The 26,972-nt window shown below is 43.8% G+C and overlaps 2 protein-coding genes and 1 long non-coding RNA gene across 4 annotated transcripts in view; all 3 read left to right on the top strand.

The window, feature by feature from the left end:
- The window catches only part of LOC127370618 (tripartite motif-containing protein 16-like), a 44,522-nt gene extending 17,550 nt beyond the window's left edge, over positions 1-26,972 (top strand). The window contains exons 2-3 of one of the 2 annotated variants that reach the window (XM_051412848.1): positions 20,721-21,614; positions 26,067-26,972. In XM_051412848.1, the coding sequence (XP_051268808.1) occupies positions 20,721-21,614; positions 26,067-26,462 (1,290 nt within the window). In that variant the 3' untranslated portion in view covers positions 26,463-26,972. Of the gene's footprint in view, positions 1-20,259; positions 21,615-26,066 lie in introns of those variants that run through there. The other variant, XM_051412846.1, reaches the window with a different exon arrangement.
- On the top strand, positions 3,198-5,353 carry LOC127370619 (tripartite motif-containing protein 16-like). The gene has a single exon (XM_051412849.1). The coding sequence runs from the start codon at positions 3,317-3,319 to the stop codon at positions 4,982-4,984; it is 1,668 nt and encodes a 555-aa protein (XP_051268809.1). The 5' UTR covers positions 3,198-3,316; the 3' UTR covers positions 4,985-5,353.
- Positions 16,479-17,920, top strand: LOC127370625 (uncharacterized). Its single transcript, XR_007886252.1, has 3 exons — positions 16,479-16,625; positions 16,818-17,714; positions 17,906-17,920. It is a non-coding gene; the product is annotated as an uncharacterized LOC127370625 (long non-coding RNA).

Raw genomic sequence — 26,972 nt, 5'->3', positions numbered from 1 at the left:
GATGTATCAGAGGGGAAGCAAACAGTTTTTGATTGTGTCAGAGAGGCAGCGTTGCAGGCAGCATTTGTACCAGAAGAAACTATCCAAAGAAATACTTACCCATGAAGATCTATGGACTGAGCTGTACTAAGGTGAGCATAAATACACTGTGGAAATAAATGGGTCACGGCACTCAAACAAGGTACTGGACATGACTTTTATTGTTTACTCAGAACACACATTCTCCCCATTTGTCCCTCAGTAGCTTGAACAATTTTTAGACATTTTGTTTACACCATTTACACCAGTGTCACATTTGAAACTTTTCTTTCTCACACACACACACACAGAAATTTAAAGTGCAGATTCTGTTGAGGTCATCATTTTAACAGCTTTGTAAAGGCTCACCAGTGAGCATAACATGAAGTTGTCATTCCTATAACAGCTGAATGCGGCGATTTCCATGTTGCTCAGCAAACCGCTTCACAAATGTATCTAGATCTAATGCTTTTGTGCGTTTTGATTCAATGCTGAGTACAGCCAAACTCGATAGTCTCTTTTCAGAAAATGTAGTAAAGTTTGGACATATATGTATATATGTGATAGACGCTTCAAAGGCAGAGTGTAGACTGCATAGTTAAAAATGTCATATTGAGCAGCTTTTTGTCTAATTGAGATGGGTCTTTGTTTTTGTATTTTAAAATTCCATGTTGAGTATATTAATAAATCCATATAAATAATAAACATTTGATATAATGTATGTATTTACATTAGATATTCATTTTACACATCATTTTGTAATCAATTCATTTAAGTAACAAAAAATCTGAGGAGCCACTTGGGAGCCGAAAGAGCCGGCTCATTTTAGTGAGCCGAGCCAAAAGAACCGGTTCTCTAAAAAGAGCCGCAATTCCCATCACGTATTCCTACGCATACGGCATAATACGGTGCGGCCGCAGCGGGCAAAGTTGCGCTTATGCGAAGGAATACGTGAGTTATACGGTATAAGGGCCGTCTGACAGCGATGTAAAGCGGTGTGAATTTTCTCTATACAACGTACACTAGAACTGATATAGATTGTTTTAGCTGGTTAAAATATGCTTTGCATCTGGACTCCGTTCACTGCAGTGCAAAGCTGACCTATTCGCTATCTGGTGGACAGTTAGATGAGAAGATCGATACCACGTCCATTAAAGGCACATAACGCACAGTAAAAGGTTAAAAGTGAGATTTAAAGGTGCTAGTAGGCAGATTTTGTTACTTTTGGACCAAGCCAGGCTAGCTGTTTCCCCGTTTCCAGTCTGTGCTTAATTAGGCTAACCAGTTTCTGTCTGAAGCCTTATATTTAACAGGCAGATAGGAGAGTGCTATTCATTTCTCAATAATAATTGAGAAATGAATACCATACCATTTATGGGGATTCCAATTGAGTTCTGAAGGCATGTTGTAAAACTATTGAGTTTTAATAAAAGATGTTTTGTTGCAGCTCTGACTCTGGTTTTATTTAACAGGTGAAGAAAATCTAATGTTGATGAATTTTGGAGTAACAGCAAGCCTGGTCTCATTCAATATGCATATTTTGCAAAGCTGCTAATGTGAAAAAGAAAAATGAACAGTAAAAACATTCTACAACAACATATTGTATTGTGAAGTATTAACAGCTATTTACTGGCAACTTTAGTTGCCAGGTAACCTCTGTAATTTTAATAGAATACAAGATAATGTTGTAAACTAGATTTTTCCAAGAAAAAAAAAACAACAACAACAACAAATTGCTGTAATTTATATTCAACAAAAACCTGTAAAAGTGATCCTGTAATATACTGTAATCCTTTTTACAGTAATTAACAGCAATTTTACTTTACTGGCAACTTTTTCTGCCAGCTATTTACTGTAAATTCTACAGTCAATGTGTTACAGTGTATGCTCGCACTGTGCTTTCATTATAATTCAATTTATTGATCGATAGTTAATAAGTTTTTACCTCTTTCCTCCCGTCTCTCCTGTCCTCGCGACTCCTGGCTCCCTCGCTTCGCGCCACTCAGTGTTTCCAACCAATCAGTGTCTTGCCGGCCGCTCTGACGTTATCTCGTGCTGCATTGCAGTCGGACATTGGAGATTCACGCTCGTAAATGTCAAATGCCGTAACTTTTCTTTTAATTCGTTGCTGCCAACTGGGGTGGCAGCAGGGGTGGCAAGGCTTTCTTTTAGGGTGGCACTTGCCACCCTATGCCACCCCGGTAGATCCGCCCCTGCACAAGTTGTGTAAAGTTGTTAAGTCGTTCATCTAAGTCATGTTACCAGGATAATATAATAATAATAATAATAATAATAATAATAATAATAATAATAATATATAGATCAAATATTTTGGTAAAGTTAAAAAGGGTATTTAAGGTATTTTTGTAATGATGGCCTGTTATTGTTATGTATACTTTGTGTTTAAGAATTTAGTAAAAATGTGAACAGCTTGGGCTTAAAAGTATTAATGCTACTGTAAATGTGGTGTTGGACCTAAATAGCAGTCACTGTTGGTGAACAATGGTACAAATTAGGAGTTTGAATTTGATTTCTGTTTCATTCAGCAGTCATTTTGTACATTTGTAAAATGTCAGTCCAGTGGGTTAGTATATGAACCTTAAAGCTTGATGTCATGTAAATTGCAAAATGAAGATTGTTGTGAACAAAACACTAAGTTGGTTTAAATGAAGTGAAAAAGAAAGATTCTGTTAAATAAAAACAGAGAACAGCCTGCTGAGCGATCACAAGTAACGTCTCCTGTCTCTGCTTTTCCTGCACAAAACAGGATACTATACCTGCTTACGGGTAACTCATGCTTGAGGCCTGTAACATTTTGATAGTTGTTTTATGATTTAATAATCAGTGAGTAACTTTTGGATGTTTTTCTTCATGTTGCCATCTTGAGCTGTTTTTCCTCTTTGTACAGGAAGAGAAGTTAGACACAGTGAATCTTTTACTCCTTTCCAGTCAGTTTTTATCCATTTGAATTTGACATTTTCAGTGTGTGAGTGGAGAGGACTACAACTGCATGTTATTGTGCAATCCTGTGTTGTATAATGACAATAAAACAGAACTTTAAACCCTCGATAACCCCTCCCTCTTCTTCCTGATTCAAACACAGCGAGCTACACTCTGTTCATGTATTTCCTTGTTCCCTCCCCTTCAGATCTACAGTTTGTAGATGGGTGTAACCAACATGAGCAAGAGCTGACAGGCCCCATTCACTGCAGAGACACATGTTGTTGAGATCAGAGCTCAACCCGGCCTCATTTATAAGGAAGTGAAACTCAGACAGTCGTTGTCACTGAGAGGTGAAATGGCGCAGAAAGGAGTTCAGCTGGACCGAGAAACCTTCTCTTGTTCCATCTGTCTGGATCTACTGAAGGATCCGGTGACTACTCCCTGTGGACACAGCTACTGCATGAACTGTATTAAAAGCTACTGGGATGAAGAGGATGAGAAGAAAATCCACAGCTGCCCTCAGTGTAGGCAGACCTTCACACCGAGGCCTGTCCTGGTAAAAAACACCATGTTTGCAGCTTTACTGGAGGAACTGAAGAAGACTGGACTCCAAGCTGCTCCTGCTGATCTCTGCTATGCTGGACCTGAAGATGTGGCCTGTGATGTCTGCACTGGGAGAAAACTGAAAGCCCTCAAGTCCTGTCTGGTCTGTCTGGCATCTTACTGTGAGAAACACCTCCAGCCTCACTTTGACTCACTTACCTTTATGAAACACAAGCTGGTGGACCCCTCCAAGAAGCTCCAGGAGAACATCTGCTCTCGTCATGATGAGGTGATGAAGATCTTCTGCCGCACTGACAAGCAGACCATCTGTATTTTGTGCTCCATGGATGAACATAAAGGCCACGACACAGTCTCAGCTGCAGCAGAAAGGACTGAGAGGCAGAGAGAGCTCGAGGTGAGTCGACAAAACATCCAGCAGAGAATCCAGGACAGAGAGAAAGATGTGAAGGAGCTTCAACAGCAGGTGGAGGCTATCAATCGCTCTGCTGATAAAGCAGTGGAGGACAGTGAGAAGATCTTCACTCAGCTGATCCGTCTCATGGAGAAAAGAAGCTCTGATGTGAAGCAGCAGGTCAGATCCCAGCAGGAAACTGAAGTGAGTCGAGTCAAAGAGCTTCAGGAGAAGCTGGAGCAGGAGATCACTGAGCTGAAGAGGAAAGACGCTGAGATGAAGAAGCTGTCACACACAGAGGACCACAACCAGTTTCTACACAACTACCCCTCACTGTCAGCACTCAGTGAATCTACATCCAGCATCAATATCCGTCCTCTGAGGTACTTTGAGGATGTGACAGCGGCTGTGTCAGAGCTCAGAGATAAACTACAGGACGTTCTGAGGGACAAATGGACAAACGTCTCACTGACAGTGACTGAAGTGGATGTTTTACTGTCACAACCAGAGCCCAAGACCAGAGCTGGATTCTTACAATATTCACGTGAACTCACACTGGATCCAAACACAGCATACACACAGCTGTTATTATCTGAGGGGAACAGAAAAGTAACATTCATGAGTCAACAACAGTCTTATTCTAGTCACCCAGACAGATTCACTAAAAGGTATCAGGTCCTGAGTAGAGAGAGTCTGACTGGACGTTGTTACTGGGAGGTGGAGTGGAGAGGGGGAGGAGTTCGTGTAGCAGTCGCATACAAGAATATCAGCAGAGCAGGGAGCTCGAATGAATGTGGATTTGGACACAATAACAAATCTTGGTCATTATATTATTACAATAACAGTTATATTTTTTATTACAACAATGTCTCAACTCCTGTCTCAGGTCCTCAGTCCTCCAGAGTTGGAGTGTATCTGGATCACAGTGCAGGTATTCTGTCCTTCTACAGCGTCTCTGAAACCATGACTCTCCTCCACAGAGTCCAGACCACATTCACTCAGCCTCTCTATGCTGGACTTTGGCTTTATTCTGTTGGATCCACTGCTGAGTTCTATAAACTGAAATAGACAGAAGTCATTTCAGGGACTTTGTGTTAAACTCTGAGTTTGAATCCTTAAACTGATTTTGTCTTCATGTTTGTTGCTGAGAGCTGATTGTTGTGGCGTTTCTTCACTGCACAGAGATCAGCTGTCAATCAAACATTGTGGGCGGTACTTTGACATCTTCTCATTAGTTGTCCTGTAAATGTTTGAGTGTGTTTAGGTGGCGCTCCTTCCTGTGTCTGTTCAGCCATACATTTTTTGGTGTAGTAATATTTATTAGGTTAACTGTCACAATTGTTATTTTCTAATTGTAAGTATCAGTGAGAACTGGAATTATTCAAGTAAAACTATATATGTCTTTCATGTAATAAATAAACTGTGTGGGAAGAGTAAGTTTTATTGTGTATTTTCACATAATATTCAAAGGTTTCATAGTCATTGCCCATGAACTTAGAAATACCAAGTAAGTTTTAATAGTGTTTGTAATAGTGTTTTGAAACCGGGACTGACTGTATAATTAATAGTTCGCTAGATGCTGTGGATAAATGGCGGGTTTGCCAAAATGATGATTCGCATAATGAACTCAAGGCAACGACAGAGTACACAACCGCTACACATAGGAGGGGAAGGGAGGAGAGAAAACGTTTCAAATATCCGCAGCGTCGGTTTGGAGAGCCTCTACCAGACCTCACCAAAACCCTGCTGCTAATCATTATTTAAGCTAAAGAGGAAGCTATGGTTTTTGTTCATTTGCAGTGTACTCGTAGTTTGCCACAAATCTAAAATCTTACTGAGACAGAGCAAACAGAGGTCAGGAGAGATGTTCATTCCCACAAAATGTCACTCAGTTTATCAGGATAAATATGATTTCATTTATTGGCATTTCAGATTTGTTTCTTACTGTGGCTGTATATTTTTATTCCATATATGAAAATACTTTATGTGTCTTATTTCAACTAAAAGAACCACCACTTGTAGAAATGATGCACTTTCCATCTTTTTGAGTTGTTATAGAGCTACTGATGAGCCTTAAGTATCTGAAATTCAGATTCATTTGTGGAAATTGGAAAAAATTCAAATGATCTATCCAAAAACATTTCCTGTGATCATTTTCTTCCACATGCTTCATAAGGACCATCACCTTGTTTGGATCCCTTTCTTTCTAATCCCCTCGTCTATATTTTGCTCATAATTTGATATGAAGCCTCATTGTTCTCTATTCTGATTCCGTTTACACTGTTTCAATTTGGATTCTGCATTATTCTTGATGCATATGACACAGCTCTCTCTCAACAACGTGAATCTAGACCAGCAATGCTCTTGGAGGAGAGGAACAGAATCACAGCGGCAAAAATGCAGGATTTTCTTCATTTAAGATTTAACACATGTGGAAATGGGTGTAATGTTTTAGATCAGAGCCATATTTTCAAATATTATCCAAAATACATTGGTTTGACAGTGGTACAGTTCATTTTGGTTACATGATCCTCTAGTTTTAATGTAGTATTTCTTGTAGTATTCTGTAGTTTTAATGTATTATTTTGTCTTTGTGTTTTTGTCCTTAAGCCCAAAGCAACAACTTTGTACAGTTGACACAGTGCCATCTCAAACAGCAACTACAGCAAGCTGTGTCACAAGAAAAGCCATCTGGCTATTCAGGTAAAAACAAAATTGTGTAGTGCTTTGCAATTCATAAGTTGTAAGAGGTTTACCATCATCACAGAATATACATACTATTCCAAATGAAAATGAAGCAGAATATGTACTATGCACCTGAACATGGATTCACATATATTTTACAGGATATCAGCAGAGAGGAAGTTCAAGAGGACCAGGCTGAGCAAGTCCTGAGGATCTGTGTCTTCCACACAAGTGAAGAAGATGAAGGTGCATCCGACACTGATGTGTCCATTGTTATTGAAGGGACTGAGGTACTTGACAACTATGGAAGTGTTACAAAGGCCTGTCTCCTGCTCATGAGCATCATTTATGCCATGAATTTGAGTTACCCCCCAAAAACAAAGTACACTTTGGAAGTTTTTCAAAAGCTTCTTCTAGAGCTTGATGTCCTTAAGCTGTCCCCGAAAATCCTGTCTCTGCGAAACAAACTTGAGTCTGAGTGCACATGTATACGGCACAGTTGTTAATGTGGCTATTTGTCTATTTTCTTATTTTTCTCTCGTTTTAATGATGTCATTTTTATTTGAACTTGTTGCACTGTATTAAATACTTACTACTAATACTACAAAATAATACTACAAAATTACCTTAAAACTTACAGTAACTTCCTGGCAACAATTAACCAGCAAGTTACTGTAAATATGTTTTACAGTAGACATACTGTACTTCCATTTACAGTATTGGTGTAGTTACTGTAAAGTAAATACTGATTAAATACTGTGATTTCAGTTCTTTTTACAGTGCTGGTTTATTTACTGTACAAATAAAAACAGTTAAGCACTGTTTTTTTTAAATGGTATTGTAAATGGCAATACTGTACTATTAACAGTGGGTAACAGTTGATCATTGTAAATTCAGTTACTCACTGTTTAATTTAAATACTGTATCACTTTGATTTACTATTATCCAACATTAATAGAATGACCCATATTCTAAAATATTTCAATTAACTACAGAAAACAAGAAAATTGTTAACACAGTTATTTATTGAAGACATTTGGTGAACAGGAACATGATAAAGCACAGGTTACCAAACTTTTCAGACCAAGTACCAATTCAGAATCAACACAACAATGAAAGAGACACCTCTACTTTGTCTGACTACTGCAACTACCCAGGCACGCCTGAAACATTAGAAACAAGAAATCAAAAATAAAAAAGCTAGTTCGTCAGCCGAGCTTCACAATTATACATTAACTTTAAAATACTGAACATTTGCATGAACAATGCATCAGGACACTCACACTTGAAATAAAAGTCTATGGCCTCTTGCTTGCCCTGAACTTGGAGACCCAGATCCCAGTTGGAGCCCTGAAATTAAAGAAGAAAACACAAACAATTATATTTATTACAATCACTTTGTAATGCACCACGTATGTGATGAGGGTCTAAGATGGTGATGTCGTGTCAAGGTACTTATTCCTGATAGAAAGTGTATCAAATATCCAAAGAGGACAATGCTGCATTCAGTTTAAGGTAGCAGACATTTTGATTCAATATGTAATTGAGTTTAGCAATGTGTTAAAATGCTTAAAGAGATGTTGAATTAACTGTGATTAACATGTTTTTGATTGATCATGAATTACAGCATGTTTGATTTTTCCTGAAGTCGACTCAAGAGCCTTCATCAGTGGACCATAGTCTCAATCAGCATTCAATCACTGACACAACAGTAGCTTAACACACATTATTTAATAAGATATCTGAGAGAACATCTTTGAATAAACCATCTTGAACTTTCAATGCAAAAGCTATCATCAGAACCTCACCTGCATCTAGTCAGTTTGCCAATCGAACTCAGTGAAGTCCCTGATGAAGGAGATTGGGGGTTCATGTATGAAGTCTTCCGCTTCACCACTCTCCCAGTCTTCCGGCTCATCTGCTCCTTGGCACTGCACTTGGTGGAGTCCGGATTAATCCTGACTAAAAACCTATGAAAATGAGTATAGGAGTTAAGGGTGGGACAATATGTACATGTTAACGAGTAACCGGTTAGAAATCATAACTGTATGCAGAGAAAAACTAAACAAACTTTATTAAATAGATAAAAATAAAGAAAATACAGTATCTTGGACATGCATTAACTTATTTCTCAGAATTCTTTGTTCCCCCTTTTACTGATTAGAGGTGATAATACTGTCTGAAAAACACTTGTTACTCCAAGTGTTGACACAAGCGCAGTTATGTTACAAGTAATACATGTATGGAGCATAATGTCACATTAATTAAAAAATGCCAGTGGGAATAAAGTTTAGTATATATATTTATCAGTCATAAATACTCTCTGTGGAGGTGGGCGTGGTTTGCGCTCAGCTGCAGGAGGGAGAGGTGTGGGGAAGACCTGGGAGAGTGGCACCAGGTGAGTTGATTACCTCACCTGCCAATGATTGTCTGATGACTCTACCTTTTATCTTGGCAGTAGTGTGCTGGATCCCGGAGAGACACACGCCGAAAGACAGGCCTCTGGGCGGAAGCTGCCGCAGCAGTACAGCTGCATTTTGTGCCTCAAATAAAGAGTTGCGTGAACCGACAGTCTGGTCCGGGAGTTTTGTGTGCTGGGGAACCCCGTCTGTAGCACGGCTTGCTACACTGGCGCCCAACGTGGGGCAGCACACGGAAATGCCCGATCCACAACCGCCCATGCAGCAGCCTCCACAGCAGCCGCCTCCGCAGCCGGTCCCGCAGCCGCCACGGAGCAGCCATCACAGCTGATCACACTGCTGGGAGAGATGCTGGGGCAGATCACGGCAATACACAGCCAGCAGACGGCAACAAATAGACGGCATTTGGAGGCACTCCAGAACCAGGCGGGGAAGCAGAACCAGCTGCTGGAGGGACTGCTGGCCCGGTCGGGGCACAGTCTCCATCCCCTCCATGCTCCTCCTTTTCCGGCATCACCATGCACCGGATGACAGCGGCGGATGACCCCCAAACCTTCCTCGAAATGTTTGAGGCGACGGCGGAGGCCTGTGGCTGGCCGGCGGCGGAGTGGGCCGTGCGCCTGCTTCCCCTGCTGTCAGGAGAGTCCCAGACTGCGGCGCTCGGCCTGCCAGCTTCTGCTCGGGGGGAGTTCCGGATCGTCAAAAGAGCCATCCTAGACAGGATGGGTTTTTCCCCCGAGGATCACCGCCGCCGGTTCCGGTCCGCCACACTGGGATCCTCTGACCGTCCATTCGTCTTTGCGCAGCAGCTGAAGGACGCTGCCACCAGGTGGCTGCAGCCGGGGGGATCCAGCGGTGAGAGGCTGATGCTGGAGCTGGTGGTGCTGGAGCAGTTTGTGGAGGGGCTCCCGACCGGGACCGCGGAGTGGGTGCGGTGCCACCGACCGGGCGGATTTGGAGGCCGCCATCACCCTCGCCGAGGATCATCTGGCTGTCCACGGTGGGGACCGAGCCTCCGGAGAGGCGGCCCTCTGCACCCGCCCGACCCGTGCCGGCGCCCCGCAGGAGACCCCCCACCCCCGCTACCCCCCGACTGGAAACTGTTGCCCGGCCTCTCCCTCTGCCACGCAGTAACCAAACCTCTTCTCTCTCTCCTTCCCAGGGTCCAGCCGCTACGGGTGCCGCTCTCGGCCCACAGAGGGTTCCTCAGGCGTCAGGGCAGGAGTGTTGGCGGTGCGGGCAGCCCGGGCATTTCCGCAGGGAGTGCCCTCTCATGGAGGTCGGACAGGTGGTCCGGGTTGCTGGCCCACCAACACCCTCCCCGGTCCAGGAGGGACATACAGCGTCCCGGTAAGGATCCAAGGGGGTATACATCAGGCAATGGTGGATTCGGGCTGCACGCAGTCTATAATTCATCAGCACCTGGTTCGACCCGGGGCTTTGGTAGAGGCATCGTGGGTGGACATTAGATGTGTACATGGGGATATTCACAGATACCCGGTTGTACCCGTGGAAATTAGATATATGGGTAAAAAGCATATTGTTAAGGCTGCGGTTAGTTCCCGCCTGACGCACCCCCTGATTTTGGGCACGGATTGGCCTGGGTTTAATCGATTAGTGGGGCAGTGTGCAGGGGTGCGTTCACGGCCGGTAGGGACATGGGATATGTGCGCTGTGCTCAGTGGTGACGCGAGGTTGTCCGACGCTGCAGAGGGGGAGGGGGGATCTGTGGTGCCTCCGCCAGAGGCTCCACAGGTCCCCATGTTGCGCTCCACGGAAGATTTTCCACTCGAGCAGTCTTGCGACAATACTCTACGCTTTGCCTTTGACCAAGTGATAAAAATTGATGGTCAGTTGGTGCACCCTGACGCAGCGCAGACATATCCGCATTTTGCATTGGTTAGGGACAGGTTATACAGAGTGAGTCGTGACACTCAGTCAGCAGAGGAAATCACCCAGTTGTTGGTGCCGGAAAGCCGCCGGGAAACAGTTTTCCAGGCGGCTCATTATAACCCAATGGCGGGGCATATGGGGTATGAGAAGACACTTAACCGGATAATGGCCCGATTCTATTGGCCTGGCATTAGGGCAGATGTACGCCGCTGGTGTGCATCTTGCCCGGAATGTCAGTTGGTTAACCAACCGGCCATCCCGAGAGCGCCTTTGCGCCCATTACCACTCATGGAGGTTCCATTTGAGCGTATTGGCATGGACCTCATCGGGCCATTTCACCGGAGCGCACGAGGATATCGCTTTGTATTAGTCCTAGTGGATTATGCAACTCGATATCCGGAAGCAGTGCCTCTGCGCACAATCTCTGCAAAGAGTGTGGCACAGGCACTGTTCCAGGTCATCTCCCGAGTTGGGATCCCAAAAGAAATCCTAACGGACCAGGGCACCTCGTTTATGTCACGAACACTCCGGGGAACTTTATGGGTTATTGGGCATCAGGTCAATTCGGACTAGTGTGTACCACCCTCAGACCGACGGCCTTGTCGAGCGTCTGAACAAAACCCTGAAGTCCATGATCCGTAAGTTTGTGCACGATGACGGCCGTAATTGGGATAGGTGGCTAGATCCTCTGTTGTTTGCAGTGCGCGAGGTGCCCCAGGCCTCAACGGGATTTTCTCCCTTTGAACTGCTGTTTGGCAGGACACCACGGGGGGTTCTGGACCTTGTTAAAGAAAGCTGGGAGGAAGGTCCGAGCCCAAGTAAAAATGAGGTTCAGTACGTCCTGGACCTGAGAGCAAAACTCCACACATTGGGCCGGTTGTCACGGGAGAATTTGCTCAGGGCCCAGGAGCGTCAACAGCGCCTGTACAACAGAGGAACTAGACTCAGACAATTTGCACCGGGAGACAAAGTACTTGTATTACTCCCTTCTTCCAGCTCCAAATTACTCGCCAAGTGGCAAGGGCCCTTTGTGGTCACACGGCGAGTGGGTGATGTCGATTATGAGGTTGGGCGTTCTGACAGGGAGGTGCAGCACAGATTTACCATCTCAATCTCCTTAAAGCGTGGAGAGAGGCGGAGCCTGTTTCTCTGGTGACCACGGTGAAAGAGAGAGATGAGTTGGGGCCTGAGGTCCCAAATTCCACCAATCCTGCCTCACTCCATTGTGGTGACCATCTCACACCGTCCCAGAGAGCAGACGTTGCCGCGTTGCAACAGCGTTTTGCTGACGTGTTCTCCCCCTGCCAGGACGCACAAATCTCATACAGCATCATGTTGAGACTCACCCGGGCGTGACAGTGCGTTCACGGCCCTATCGGTTACCTGAACACAAAAGAAAGGTGGTTCAGAAGGAATTGAAGGCCATGCTGGAGATGGGGGTAATAGAAGAGTCCAACAGTGCCTGGTGTAGCCCCATTGTTCTGGTACTTAAGAAGGATGGGTCTATTCGGTTCTGTGTGGACTATCGCAAGGTGAATGATGTGTCACGGTTTGATGCTTATCCGATGCCTCGGGTCGACGAGCTCCTGGATCGGTTAGGCACTGCTCGCTTTTTCACGACACTGGATTTAACCAAGGGCTATTGGCAGATTCCCTTGTCTCCAGAGTCTAAGGAAAAACGGCCTTCTCCACTCCGTATGGATTGTACCAATTTGTCACACTTCCTTTCGGGTTGTTTGGGGCCCCAGCCACTTTCCAGCGTCTCATGGACCGGGTCCTGCGTCCGCACTCTACGTATGCGGCCGCCTACTTGGATGACGTTATCATCCATAGTAACAGCTGGCGGGAGCATGTGCAGAGTGTGGCGGCGGTGCTCGAGTCACTGAGGCAGGCGGGGCTCACTGCCAACCCGAAGAAGTGTGCAGTTGGACGGTGGGAGGTACGGTATTTGGGGTACCACTTGGGCAGTGGGCAGGTGCGTCCTCAGGTAGACAAGACAGCAGCAATTGCAGCCAGCCCACGGCCCAAGACCAAAAAGGAGGTGAGGCGGTTCCTGGGGCTGGCAGGTTATTACCGGCGGTTCATTCCGCACCCTGACCGACCTCACTCGAAAGGGTGCCTCAGATCCGGTCCAGTGGACGGAGCAGTGTCAGCTGGCGTTTGAGAAGGTAAAACAAACCCTCTGTGGGAAGCCTCTTCTTCACACACCTAACTTCTCTCTCCCCTTTATCCTGCAGACTGACGCTTCGAACAGAGGGCTGGGGGCCGTTCTGTCCCAGCAGGTGCAGGGTGTCGACCGCCCGGTGTTATACATCAGCCGGAAGCTGTCGGAGAGGGAGTCTCGGTATAGCACGCTCGAGAAGGAGTGCTTGGCGATCCGGTGGGCGGTCGAGGCTCTGCGTTATTACCTGCTGGGGCGCTCGTTCACCCTCTGTTCGGACCATGCCCCCTCCAGTGGCTCCACCGCATGAAAGATGCCAACGCCCGGATCACTCGGTGGTATCTGGCCCTACAGCCGTTTAAATTCAGGGTGGTCCATAGACCGGGGCGCAGATGGCCGTGGCCGACTTTCTCTCCCGCTCCTATGGGGAGGGGGGAGTAGGTTAGGCCGGATGACGCCCCGGCCTAAATCGGGCGGTGGGGGTATGTGGAGGTGGGCGTGGTTTGCGCTCAGCTGCAGGAGGGAGAGGTGTGGGGAAGACCTGGGAGAGTGGCACCAGGTGAGTTGATTACCTCACCTGCCAATGATTGTCTGATGACTCTACCTTTTATCTTGGCAGTAGTGTGCTGGATCCCGGAGAGACACACGCCGAAAGACAGGCCTCTGGGCGGAAGCTGCCGCAGCGGTACAGCTGCATTTTGTGCCTCAAATAAAGAGTTGCGTGAACCGACAGTCTGGTCCGGGAGTTTTGTGTGCTGGGGAACCCCGTCTGTAGCACGGCTTGCTACACTCTCCATATGTCTCTTTATTCTACAGCCAGCCTGCTCAAGATAATCTAAAAAACTTGGATTCATAATCTTATAAAATTCGCCAGCAGAAACACCCAGGAGCTTGGTGCTGTAAAACTATTTCTTAAAAAACTCACAAAATAAAAGTCCCATAATAAGTCAGTTTGACCCTTCGATAAGCCCCGCCCCCTAGTTACTGTTGCTATGTCAGAGCCCGTCTACGGATCCTTATTAGACATTCTTTGGAAATATAAAGTTTTCAGAGATATCAATAAGAGATATTCCAAAGGAAATTACAACAAATGTCTGGAAAAACTGTTGATGTTGATATGATGAGATAAGAAGACGTATATAAGATATAAAGGGTCAAACCTATGATAAAAAAAAAAACATTAGATCAAAATTAAATAAAAAAAAAAAAAAAAATAAAAAGTTAATCATTGTTTTTGTTATGATATACTTTTTTTTTATCTAATACACACAATAAAGGAAAAATACAGTAGTTTACTATTTACAGTACTATACTGGCTATTGTGATTTTCTACAGTAACACTTAAACTACTGTGATTTTGTCACGTGGACAAGGTTTTATTGTAAAATTTACAGTATTCTACTGTAAAAAACAGTAATGTTACTGTGTTTACTGCAGTAAATAACTGTAGATTTTTACAAAGGAATACGTATTCCTTTCAGCTTGCTTTCTTCTATCGCTTTTGCCATATTTCTTGCATTGTCACTGACTATGGCATACACTTTAGATGGGTCAATCTGCCAGGTGTCGAACATATTGGCGAATGCTTCAGAAATGGCTGCTGCTGTATGTGACCCTCTAAACTCTTGAAATCTGTGTCGATCCACTGTGCGGTTGGACTGAGCATACTGGTGAGGCTGACGTCTGAGCTCCATATGTCGGTCGTGAAACTGATTGCTGAAATATCTGATGCTATAAGCTCATGGACGTGAGTTGCAACAACATTAAACAGCTCAGGTAAACACACGTCTGAGAAATGTCGTCTGCTCGGAATGGCATAACCGGCCCCAATATGCTCTATCAGCCTACGAAATCCCACATCCTCTACGACAGAGAATGGCTGATCGTCTAAGGCAATGAATTCCATCATTCTTTGTGTAATGCCCTTTGCCTTGGCACCATCACTGGAAACTTTCTTGCCTTTTCAAAAACGTCGGCCACAGACGGAGTGGGCGTGCTCGGATTGATTTTTCTGTGCCACATTCTTCTCATATTCAGAATGGCAATCAGGATGTTTGGATTTCAGGTGATCAATTAAACCCGACGTGGACAAACTCTTTGCAGATGCAACCCCTCTTGAAATGTCACGTTTTGCAAATTGCTATCCGTGGGTCTTTCTCAGACATATTGAAATACGTCCACACCGCAGACATGTTGGCGCTTATCCAGACAAGCGTGTGCTGGCCGCGGTTTTTGTTTGCGTCATCACAACTTTCTGTTTCGGCCGTGTTGTTTCAGTGATAAAAGTATTTCGGTGGCCCAATACTTGGTGCATCCAGGGGCGTTTCTAGACCCCCTGGGGGCCCAAGGCAAGAAGGACCATGGGGCCCCCCAGAATCATGATGAATGAAGTCCAGGGCTACGGATCAGTAAAGAGATCTTTTATTAAACAATAAACATATAAAATAAATAATAAATAACATAACTATCTGAATGCAAACTTTACATACAATATATAAATAACAGAAAAACAAACATAACTGAAATGTGAAACATTTTCAGAATGATAAAAACGCAAAAAAACAAACAAACAAGGAATTGAAGTGGAAAGGAAGAACTTAAAACTTGCTGTGACACCTTGGTCCTATATCCACAGTCCAATAGTAGTGCCTTTTATTTTCTTAAAACTGCTGCTTGAGGGCCTTGGCTTCTGCAAATGCAGCCACTATATCTTCCATATGTAAGGACGTCCGAACATCTCTTTCTATTGAAATCAGTGCCAGTCCTGTGAGCCTCTCCTGTAGAGGTCTGCTGCTGCTGCTGCTGCTGTTGTTGTTGTTGTTGTTGTTGTTGTTGTTGAAAAGAGCACAATGTATTTGGTTGGCTTGCGTAAAGTAAAGTAAAGAACTGTGCATGCTACACAAACACAACATTTGAGATCTGTATGGAATAATTAATGAACATCCATTTGCAGTAACAACTTTAATGCTTCATGTTAACATTTTATTTAATGTAACATTTAGGCTATAGCAGAAAATATATGGATATATAGGATAGGATATACTTTATTTATCCCCGAAGGGAAATTCAGTTGTCAAGCAGCTCACATTTAAAAAACATAATTCCAAATACAAATTAGCACCAGTTCAGACTAAACTGACAGCAGACCTGATGCTGGTATCGGTTTTAACATTTGACAACAAATGCTTTATTCTGGGAGAAAATATCATTGGCACTGGCAGCAAAGGACTAACTTATTGTGTGGCTATGAATGTGTGGGCCCATTAGGGAGATTCCCGACGTGTCATTGCAGTGTCTACGGGGGTTTCAAGTTGTGTCGCTGATATGGAGCGATATCAGCCGCCTGTCGGGGCCCCCTTCAGCTCGGGGCCCTAGGCAATTGCCTGGGTTGCCTGCCCCGTTGCGGCCTCTCTGTGTGCATCCCTAGTAGAAACACATTTTTACAGCACTGTAATTCTTTATGTTTGTGTCACAGTGATGGATGATGATGATGAGGAGCTAGAGAGAGCGATGAAGAGCATATCACCCACCAAGGAACTGGCACAGTGTTGTAAGTACATTCTTTCTTCTACTGACTGAACATTCAGAATCACTTTAGTCTCAAACAGTGTTCTTAAACGTGACGTTTGCTGTACTGTTTCATCTGTTTGTGTGTTATTTATGCCATGTGGAAATATTAGTAATACTTCATACATTTACTGATGAATGCTTTTGTCATCCGGTTGTTGTTCTGTCCTTGTAGTCCCACCGTGCCGACAGTGAAGAGACCTGTAACCATTCCTCCTGAGCTGCAGGTTCTGGTGACAGAGGTTGCTCATCCCAACAAACTGAGTTCTTTCAGCGTGAACTTCAGCTAACCGAGCGCAGAGTGGAAGACAGAGCGGAAAAGAAGAGGAAACTGCCGGACCCTCAGCCTCGAGGAACAATGTGTCGTTTCTGTCACACAGAGCTGAAGCAGGGTCCAACCAGCAGACACACACACACACACACACACACACACACACACACACACACACACACAGACAGGATTCCCGGGAGGAAAACACATTTACTGTCCAGCTAAGGTCCTTGCGTCATAAAGACATGACAAAGGAAATGACTGAATAAATAAAGATAAGAACCGTCAAATATTCAGCCAAACCATGTAGTGTTTTAGTTTTTAAATGTACATAAGGAAACCCGGGGGGTCCAGTTTGATGCAGTTAGTGTGAGACTTCCAGCCACAGGCTCACATGTACATTGAGCCAAAGCTAATTGTATAATATTGTGAGGACTGGACTCATTTACAGGCAGCAGAGCCAAAGCTAAATGTTGTATTCTCTTATTTTTTCATATAAATATAATTTGCAATTTCTTGTAGTAAATATTGACTCATATTAAGATTTTATAGAACATATTCTATTCAGTAAATATTGAATGTACCTGATTGTGTTCTGTATAGATCTACTTATTGTCAGCGACCGACAGATGGAGCAAACTGGGTTGTAGTGGGTGTTGAGTTGAGCTGCAGGCCGCGCCCCTCCCTGCCTGAGTGCATCAGGTGTGGGTGTGTCTCCCAGCCTGAAGGCAGCAGACTGAGTGCACCAGGTGTGGGTGTGTCTCTGTCAGGGACTGAGCTGGCAGGCATGAGGAGTCAAGGGTAAATGTTCACAAAAAGTAATTTTATTCACAAAAAATAATCAATTTACAAAATATACAAAATGTTCTGGGCCCATAAAAGAGGTCAACTAAACAGAACTTAACTCAGGCCACATTAACTGAACAAACTGAACATACTAAACCAACCAACCAAACTGACCTAACTAAACTTTTCTTCTTTCTTTCTTTTAGATTTGTTTGGCGGCAGGCATCAAGCTTATAGGCGCATTGCCACCTACCGAACTGGAGTGTGGTACATTAGATGACCCTAACTAAACTGAGACATTGGGGAAACTTAAATAGTGGCTGATCAGGCCACTCTGACACACAGGGGGAATAGACTAAAACATAACATTTTAACAAACCATAATAACCTCAAATAATATCCAGATAATGCAGCCAAATATGAACTAAGGAAAATACTGAAATACTAAACATCAAAAAGTGTAATAATCAGAAATAACTGAACTCACCAAGGAGAAAGCACGGCGTCTCCCCATGATTCCAGCCAACATGGTGTAGCCCGATTATCGGCCCAACCCCTTTTAAGCTCTCTGATTCTGCCAGCACTTCCTTTGTCAGCCATCTGAAGAGGAGGCGGGTGGCGAGCATCAGCTCAGTTGCTTTTGTTCTGTGACAAACTGGGATGTTTACTGATGTTGTTTAAAATGAACAGAAGAGACATTTGAAGTGAATATTCTAGTGAACTGTGCGCGTGGCGTCAAATTTTGAACCTTCACCATGAAAGAGGGATTTGAACTTCTGCGTACATGGTCCAATCTCAACGAAACTTCACGTGTTTGATAAGAGTCCCGCCCTGAACACGTCTATGTGATAATATTCAGATATAGTGAGAGCCCCACCTAGTGCCAACAGGAAGTATCACGTTTCATACTTTCATGTTCTACTCCTCGCAGAATGATCAGATCCACCTGAAATCTACTTATAAATCCATAGTGACAGCGCCACCTAGTGGTGAAAGGAAATGTCATTTTTATACTTTTATTTATATCTTCCTGCAGATTGACCAGATCCAGCTGAAATTCTGTCAGCGGTCCCTTAGGACGATGCCGATGACATCTTATGAATGTTAAGGATTTGTGTGGAACGTTGTTGCCATGGCGCAGCTTTTGCGTTAACATTTGAACACTTTGGGGGACTAAACATGCCTTAAAACTCATGAAACTTTGCACAAAATTCAGTCATGGCGAAGGCTAAGGTATTGTCTTGGTCCCATAGATGGGCATTGGAAAATGGCTTAGCCACGCCCCCCAGAATCAGCCCCCAAGACAGGTATGACCAACATGTACACTGATATGTGAATATATGGAGGACTGCACTTTCCTATTTCATATTATATATTATAATATTATATTGAATAATAACAATAACAGCAGAGAACAGCTGATAAACTGAACAATGAACCCAAACAGTGAACACAATAACTGCAGCAAGTTTGTGTAAAACCAGAGATTTGGATGAAGTTTGAGCAGATTACTTCCTTTGAATATTGATCAGAGATCAGTTTTCCTGATATTTTAGGGAACTTTTTATACAATTCTCTGTCTGTATTATGTATTCTTTAGTTATTTAGTAGGTCGGGAGGCCTTCTTGGTTTTATGGGGTGTTAGAAAACTTCAGAAAATAAATACAGTAGACATATCTCAGCATTTTTGTTTGATTTGACTTTGAAGACCTGAACACAAACTATATTCACAGAACCTCTGATAAACAGCCTCGTCCTGCATTAAAGAAGTTCAAACAACCAAAGAGCTAAAATAAAAATATATATAACAGTCATATTGTACATATTGTTTATTTTTCTCTTCATAATATTTTTATTTTTGTGCTTGAAGTTCTTGTTTCCTTTATTTATAGTTTTTAGCACTTTATGTTTATTATGTACAAAGATAACAAGGCAAATTCCTTGTATTGAAAACCTTCTTATAATAAAACTCACTCTGATTCTAATATCTTGTTCTTTACATTTTCTTTAATTAGCAAGTAAATAACAGACTTTAATATCTTCTCACCTCCGATATAAAACTCAGGATGAATGTAATTATGTAACATTAATTGTATTGTTTTCATTGTATTCTGGTGTAATCAACATATTTACTCCTTTAAATTCATTGGAAATCTTTTGATAGTTGTTTGATGATTTAATAATCAGTGAGTAACTTTTGGATGTTTTTCTTCATGTTGCCATCTTGAGCTGTTTTTCCTCTTTGTACAGGAAGAGAAGTTAGACACAGTGAATCTTTTACTCCTTTCCAGTCAGTTTTTATCCATTTGAATTTGACATTTTCAGTGTGTGAGTGGAGAGGACTACAACTGCATGTTATTGTGCAATCCTGTGTTGTATAATGACAATAAAACAGAACTTTAAACCCTCGATAACCCCTCCCTCTTCTTCCTGATTCAAACACAGCGAGCTACACTCTGTTCATGTATTTCCTTGTTCCCTCCCCTTCAGATCTACAGTTTGTAGATGGGTGTAACCAACATGAGCAAGAGCTGACAGGCCCCATTCACTGCAGAGACACATGTTGTTGAGATCAGAGCTCAACCCGGCCTCATTTATAAGGAAGTGAAACTGAAACAGTCGTTGTCACTGAGAGGTGAAATGGCGCAGAAAGGAGTTCAGCTGGACCGAGAAACCTTCTCTTGTTCCATCTGTCTGGATCTACTGAAGGATCCGGTGACTACTCCCTGTGGACACAGCTACTGCATGAACTGTATTAAAAGCTACTGGGATGGAGAGGATGAGAAGAAAATCCACAGCTGCCCTCAGTGTAGACAGACCTTCACACCGAGGCCTGTCCTGGTAAAAAGCACCATGTTAGCAGTTTTAGTGGAGGAACTGAAGAAGACTGGACTCCAAGCTGCTCCTGCTGATCTCTGCTATGCTGGACCTGAAGATGTGGCCTGTGATTTCTGCACTGGGAGAAAACTGAAAGCCCTCAAGTCCTGTCTGTTCTGTCTGGTTTCTTACTGTGAGAAACACCTCCAGCCTCATTATGAATCACCTTCCTTTAAGAAACACAAGCTGGTGGACCCCTCCAAGAAGCTCCAGGAGAACATCTGCTCTCGTCATGATGAGGTGATGAAGATGTTCTGCCGTACTGATCAGCAGTGTATCTGTTATCTCTGCCCTGTGGATGAACATAAAGGCCACGACACAGTCTCAGCTGCAGCAGAAAGGACTGAGAGGCAGAGAGAGCTCGAGGTGAGTCGACAAAACATCCAGCAGAGAATCCAGGACAGAGAGAAAGATGTGAAGGAGCTTCAACGGGAGGTGGAGGCTATCAATCGCTCTGCTGATAAAGCAGTGGAGGACAGTGAGAAGATCTTCACTCAGCTGATCCGTCTCATGGAGAAAAGAAGCTCTGATGTGAAGCAGCAGGTCAGATCCCAGCAGGAAACTGAAGTGAGTCGAGTCAAAGAGCTTCAGGAGAAGCTGGAGCAGGAGATCACTGAGCTGAAGAGGAAAGACGCTGAGATGAAGAAGCTGTCACACACAGAGGACCACACCCAGTTTCTACACAACTACCCCTCACTGTCAGCACTCAGTGAATCTACATCCAGCATCAATATCCGTCCTCTGAGGTACTTTGAGGATGTGACAGCGGCTGTGTCAGAGCTCAGAGATAAACTACAGGACGTTCTGAGGGACAAATGGACAAACGTCTCACTGACAGTGACTGAAGTGGATGTTTTACTGCCACAACCAGAGCCCAAGACCAGAGCTGAACTCTTAAAATATTCACGTGAACTCACACTGGATCCAAACACAGCAAGTACATGGCTGTTATTATCTGAGGGGAACAGAAAAGTAACAAAAATGAGTGAACAACAGTCTTATTCTAGTCACCCAGACAGATTCACTGGATGTGTTCAGGTGCTGAGTAGAGAGAGTCTGACTGGACGTTGTTACTGGGAGGTGGAGAGGAGAGGGGGAGGAGTTGGTGTAGCAGTCGCATACAAGAATATCAGCAGAGCAGGGAGATTTAATGAATGTGCATTTGGAAACAATAACAAATCTTGGTCATTATATTGTGTCAATAACAGTTATAACTTTCGGTACAACAATGTCACAACTCTTGTCTCAGGTCCTCAGTCCTCCAGAGTTGGAGTGTATCTGGATCACAGTGCAGGTATTCTGTCCTTCTACAGCGTCTCTGAAACCATGACTCTCCTCCACAGAGTCCAGACCACATTCACTCAGCCTCTCTATGCTGGACTTTATCTTTATTTTGGAGACACTGCTGAGTTCTATAAACTGAAATAGACAGAAGTCATTTCAGGGACTTTGTGTTAAACTCTGAGTTTGAATCCTTAAACTGATTTTGTCTTCATGTTTGTTTCTGAGAGCTGATTGTTGTGGCGTTTCTTCACTGCACAGAGATCAGCTGTCAATCAAACATTGTGGGCGGTACTTTGACATCTTCTCATTAGTTGTCCTGTAAATGTTTGAGTGTGTTTAGGTGGCGCTCCTTCCTGTGTCTGTTCAGCCTTAGAGGTTATCACTGCTCATGATGGCTTTTGTTTAGCTGATCTGACATTTCTCTGCTCTCTAAATATATATATATATATTATATTTGTGTTGATGTATTTGTATGTTGTTGTTTCTCTTTCACTGCATAGATCCTTAAATTTAAAGCAGCAGACCTTCCTTTATTGTAGATAGTTTGTTCTTATCATTTTGTACATTTCTAAAGAAATCTGTAATTACATTTATTACATTATTTTAACATTACAATTTGCTAGAGGACATTTGTAGTTGTTGTCTATGTCCAAATGAGGAAATGTGAGGTGTTACACAAATGGAATCAACATGATCATAATCAATAAAGAGATAAACAGCTGCTGTGCTCGAGGTTTGTATTTGATCCTCAATTTGAAACAAAGAAATGCATCTAAAAGAGTGGTGATCAGGGTTCCTGTAACTGTGATTGATTTACTGCAGCATCACAGGTAAAGTTACTCCACCTTTGTCCAGTACTGAAGTATTAAGCATCAATGACAACGTCAGATTGATTTAGTAAATCAAGCATCAAACTATTTTAAACACAGCCTCCTGTAGCTTCAGTTACTAGCTTAAGCTGATGGGTGTGTATAGTGGTGTGCACAGCACAAACTTTTTTTTAGGAAAACTCTGACTGTTGTTTGTGCCTATGCACCAAACAGCAGTTCAGAGTATTCGGCCTTCTTGGAGACCCTGTGGAGAGAAGTCCTGTATAGGGCTCCAGTAGTGGACTCCATAGTTCCACCACCTGGTGGTGAGATAGGTTAGGTGGCGGGGGAAGCCACTGGACAGACTTCAACTCCTACCTCTGGCGGAGCTTCTCCGGCATCCCTGTGGAGACTGGGGACATCAAACCAGAGTGGTTGGTGTTCAAAGCTTCATTGCTGAAGCTGCGACTGTGAGCTGTGGTCTTAAGGTCTTGGGTACCTCAAAAAAACCCTTGAACACAGTGGTGGACACTGGTGGTCAGGGAAGCTGTCCGACTGAAGAAGGAGGTCTTCCGGCATATGTTATCCCGGAGGACTCCGGAGGCAGCTGCATGGTACCGACAGGCCTGAAGGACTGCAGCCTCAGCTGTGAGGGAAGCAAAACAGCGGGTGTGGGAGGAGTTTGGAGAAGTCATGGAGAAGGACTTTCAGACAGCAGCCAGGCGCTTCTGGAAAACCATCCAACACCTCAGGAGAGGAAGCGGGGAACCTCTGGGTGTTGAGGGGCTGTCTTGGTTGACATGCCTTTTCAACATTGCGTGGAAGTCAGGGACAGCACCAAAGGAGTGGCGGACTGGGGTGGTGGTTCGCCCATTTAAAAAGGTGGACTAGAGGGTGTGTGCAAACTACATCACACTACTCAGCCTCCCTGGGAAAGTTTACTCTAAGGTGCTGGAAAGAAGGGTTCGGTTGATTGTCGAATCTTTGATTGAAGAAGAACAGTGCGGGTTCCGTCCTGGTCGTGGAACAGCAGATTTTTCACTCTCACAGGTGTCTTGGAAGGTCTCTGGGAATATGCCCATCTGGTCTACATGTGCTTTGTGGATTTGGCGTTCCCCAGAATATTCTGTGGGAGATGTTGCAGGAGTATTGGGGGTTAGGGGGTCACTTCTCAGGGCCATCCAATCCCTGTATTTCCAAAGCGAGAGTTGTGTCCGGATCCTTGACCGCCAGGGCTGCACTTTGTCACCAATCCTGTTTGGGATTTTCATGGACAGGATATTGAGGCGTAGTCGTGGGGGGGAGGAGTTGCAGTTTGGTGGACTTAAGATTACATTGCTCCTTTTTGCGGATGATGTGGTCCTGATGGCATCATCGGCCTGTGACCTTTAGTACTCACTAGATCGGTTTGCAGCTGAGTGTCAAGTGGCTGGGATGAGGATCAGCACCTCTAAATCGGAGGCAATGGTTCTCAGTAGGAAACGGGTGGTTTGTCTACTCTGGGTAGGGAGTGAGTCCTTACCCCAAATGAAGGAGTTCAAGTACCTCAGGGTTTTGTTCACGAGCGACGGTAGAATGGAGCAGGAGATTGCCCAGAGAATCAGGGCAGCAGGGGTGGAATTGCAGTCCCTTTATCTCACTGAAAAGAGAGTTGAGCCCGAAAGGCATGATCAGGCATGGTCATGAGCGATGGGTCATGACCAAAAGAACAAGATCGCGAGTACAAGCGGCCGTAATGAGTTTCCTCAGGACGGTGGCCGGCGTCTCCCTTAGGGATATGGTGAGAAGCCTGGTCATCCGCAAGGGAGTCTGCGCAGAGTCGCTGCACCTTTGCATAGAAAGGAGCCAGCTGAGGTGGTTTGGGCATCTGGTGAGGATGCCTCCGGGCGCCTCCCAAGGGAAGTGTTCCTGGTACGTCCAGCTGAGTGGAGGCCATGGGGCAGACCGAGGACCAGGTGGAGAGATTATATTTCCACACTGGCCTGGGAACGCCTTGGGAGGTCCCAGTCAAAAAGGGAAGGTTGGGGTCCTCTGCTGAACCTGCTACCCCTGCGACCTGAACTCACAAATCTTGTCACCATGTTTATGAATCTAATTATGTAAAATTCATTATATGATTTCATTCTTTTCTGGTTCAATGTTTTAAAAGTTGCTTTATGACTTAGATAATCAGTGAGTGCATTTTAAATTGTTTTCCTCATGTTGACATCTTGAGGTTTTTCCTCTTTGCACTGTACAGGAAGAGAAGTTAGACAGTGAGTCTTTTGTCCGTTTGAATATCACATTTTCAGTGTGAGTGGAGTGGACTACAACTGCATGTTGTAGTGCAATCCAGTATCGTATAATGACAATAACGTTCAACCTTGAACCCTCGATAACGCCTCCCTCTTCTTCCTGTTCTCAAGGCTGACTGTTAACTATTAACCTTTGAAGCACAACTCTTTTGGTTTTTGTACAATACTTGTACGGAATACTACAAAACATTGCACATGTACAGTTATCCATCTGCACAATATTCCACTTTATTGCATATAGTGGAGGTATTTTTTATATTTTATATTTTATTGTATTTTTATTCTTTTTCACTATTTGCTCTACATTTACTCTTTAGTGCTGGGCAATTTTTATTTTCCCCTCTGGGTGATAAATAAAAGAACATTTAATCTTATCTCAAACACAGCGAGCTACACTCTGTTAATGTATTTCCTTGTTCCCTCCCCTTCAGATCTACAGTTTGTAGATGGGTGTAACCAACATGTTCAAGTGCTGACAGGCCCCATTCACTGCAGAGACACATGTTGTTGTGATCAGAGCTCAAACTGGTTTCATTTATAAGGAAGTGAAACTCAGACAGTCGTTGTCACTGAGAGGTGAAATGGCGCAGAAAGGTGTTCAGCTAGACCGAGAAACCTTCTCTTGTTCCATCTGTCTGGATCTACTGAAGGATCCGGTGACTATTCCCTGTGGACACAGCTATTGCATGAACTGTATTAAAAGCTACTGGGATGAAGAGGATGAGAAGAAAATCCACAGATGCCCTCAGTGTAGGCGGACCTTCACACCGAGGCCTGTCCTGGTAAAAAGCACCATGTTAGCAGTTTTAGTGGAGGAACTGAAGAAGACTGGACTCCAAGGTGCTCCTATCAGAGATAAACTGCAGGACGTTCTAAAGGAGAAATGGACAAACGTCTCACTGACAGTGACTGAAGTGGATGTTTTACTGCCACAACCAGAGCCCAAGACCAGAGCTGGATTCTTACAATATTCACGTGAACTCACACTGGACCCAAACACAGCACACACATGGCTATTATTATCTGAGGGGAACAGAAACGTAACAAGAAGTCAACAACAGTCTTATTCTAGTCACCCAGACAGATTCACTGGATGTGTTCAGGTCCTGAGTAGAGAGAGTCTGACTGGACGTTGTTACTGGGAGGTGGAGTGGAGAGGGAGAGGAGTTAATGTAGCAGTCGCATACAAGAATATCAGCAGAGCAGGGTGGTCAGATGAATGTAGATTTGGATTCAATGACAAATCTTGGATGTTAAATTGTTTCACAAACAGTTATAGCTTTTATTACAACAGGGTCCACACTCCTGTCTCAGGTCCTCAGTCCTCCAGAGTTGGAGTGTATCTGGATCACAGTGCAGGTATTCTGTCCTTCTACAGCGTCTCTGAAACCATGACTCTCCTCCACAGAGTCCAGACCACATTTACTCAGCCTCTCTATGCTGGATTTTATCTTAATTACAGTGTTGGAGACACTGCTGAGTTCTGTAAACTGAAATAGACAGAAGTCATTTCAGGGACTTTGAGTTAAACTCTGAGTTTTAATCCTTAAACTGATTTTGTCTTCATGTTTGTTGCTGAGAGCTGATTGTTGTGGCGTTTCTTCACTGCACAGAGATCAGCTGTCAATCAAACATTGTGGGCGGTACTTTGACATCTTCTCATTAGTTGTCCTGTAAATGTTTGAGAGAAAGAACCAGACCTTCCTTTATCAGAGATATTTTGTACATTTGTAAAGAAATCTATAATCACATTTATTTGTTTGTTGTTGTTGATCAAATGGATGTATAAATCAGGTTCTGTGAGGTATTATAAAACTGTAATTAATCAATAAGGAGATGATTGATTGTTTCCTTGTACATAGCTGAGACTGTAATCAAACAAACTGATTGTGTGGATGAAGTGAATCTGTACATGAACTCATTGAACAAGAGTCATTGAACAGACTTTACTGATGGGACGTGTGAACAAACTGAAGCTTTACATCATGAATAAACAAACATGAACAAAG

This window comes from Dicentrarchus labrax, unplaced genomic scaffold, assembly GCF_905237075.1.
Source record: "Dicentrarchus labrax unplaced genomic scaffold, dlabrax2021, whole genome shotgun sequence".
NCBI classification, from domain to species: domain Eukaryota; kingdom Metazoa; phylum Chordata; class Actinopteri; family Moronidae; genus Dicentrarchus; species Dicentrarchus labrax.
The sequence above is the reverse complement of the archived record's forward strand: the minus strand, read 5'-3'. Positions and strand labels throughout refer to the sequence as shown.

Coding starts and splice junctions, on each gene's coding strand:
- LOC127370619 (XM_051412849.1), top strand. CDS start 3,317: ATGGCGCAGAAAGGAGTTCAGCTGGACCGAGAAACCTTCTCTTGTTCC.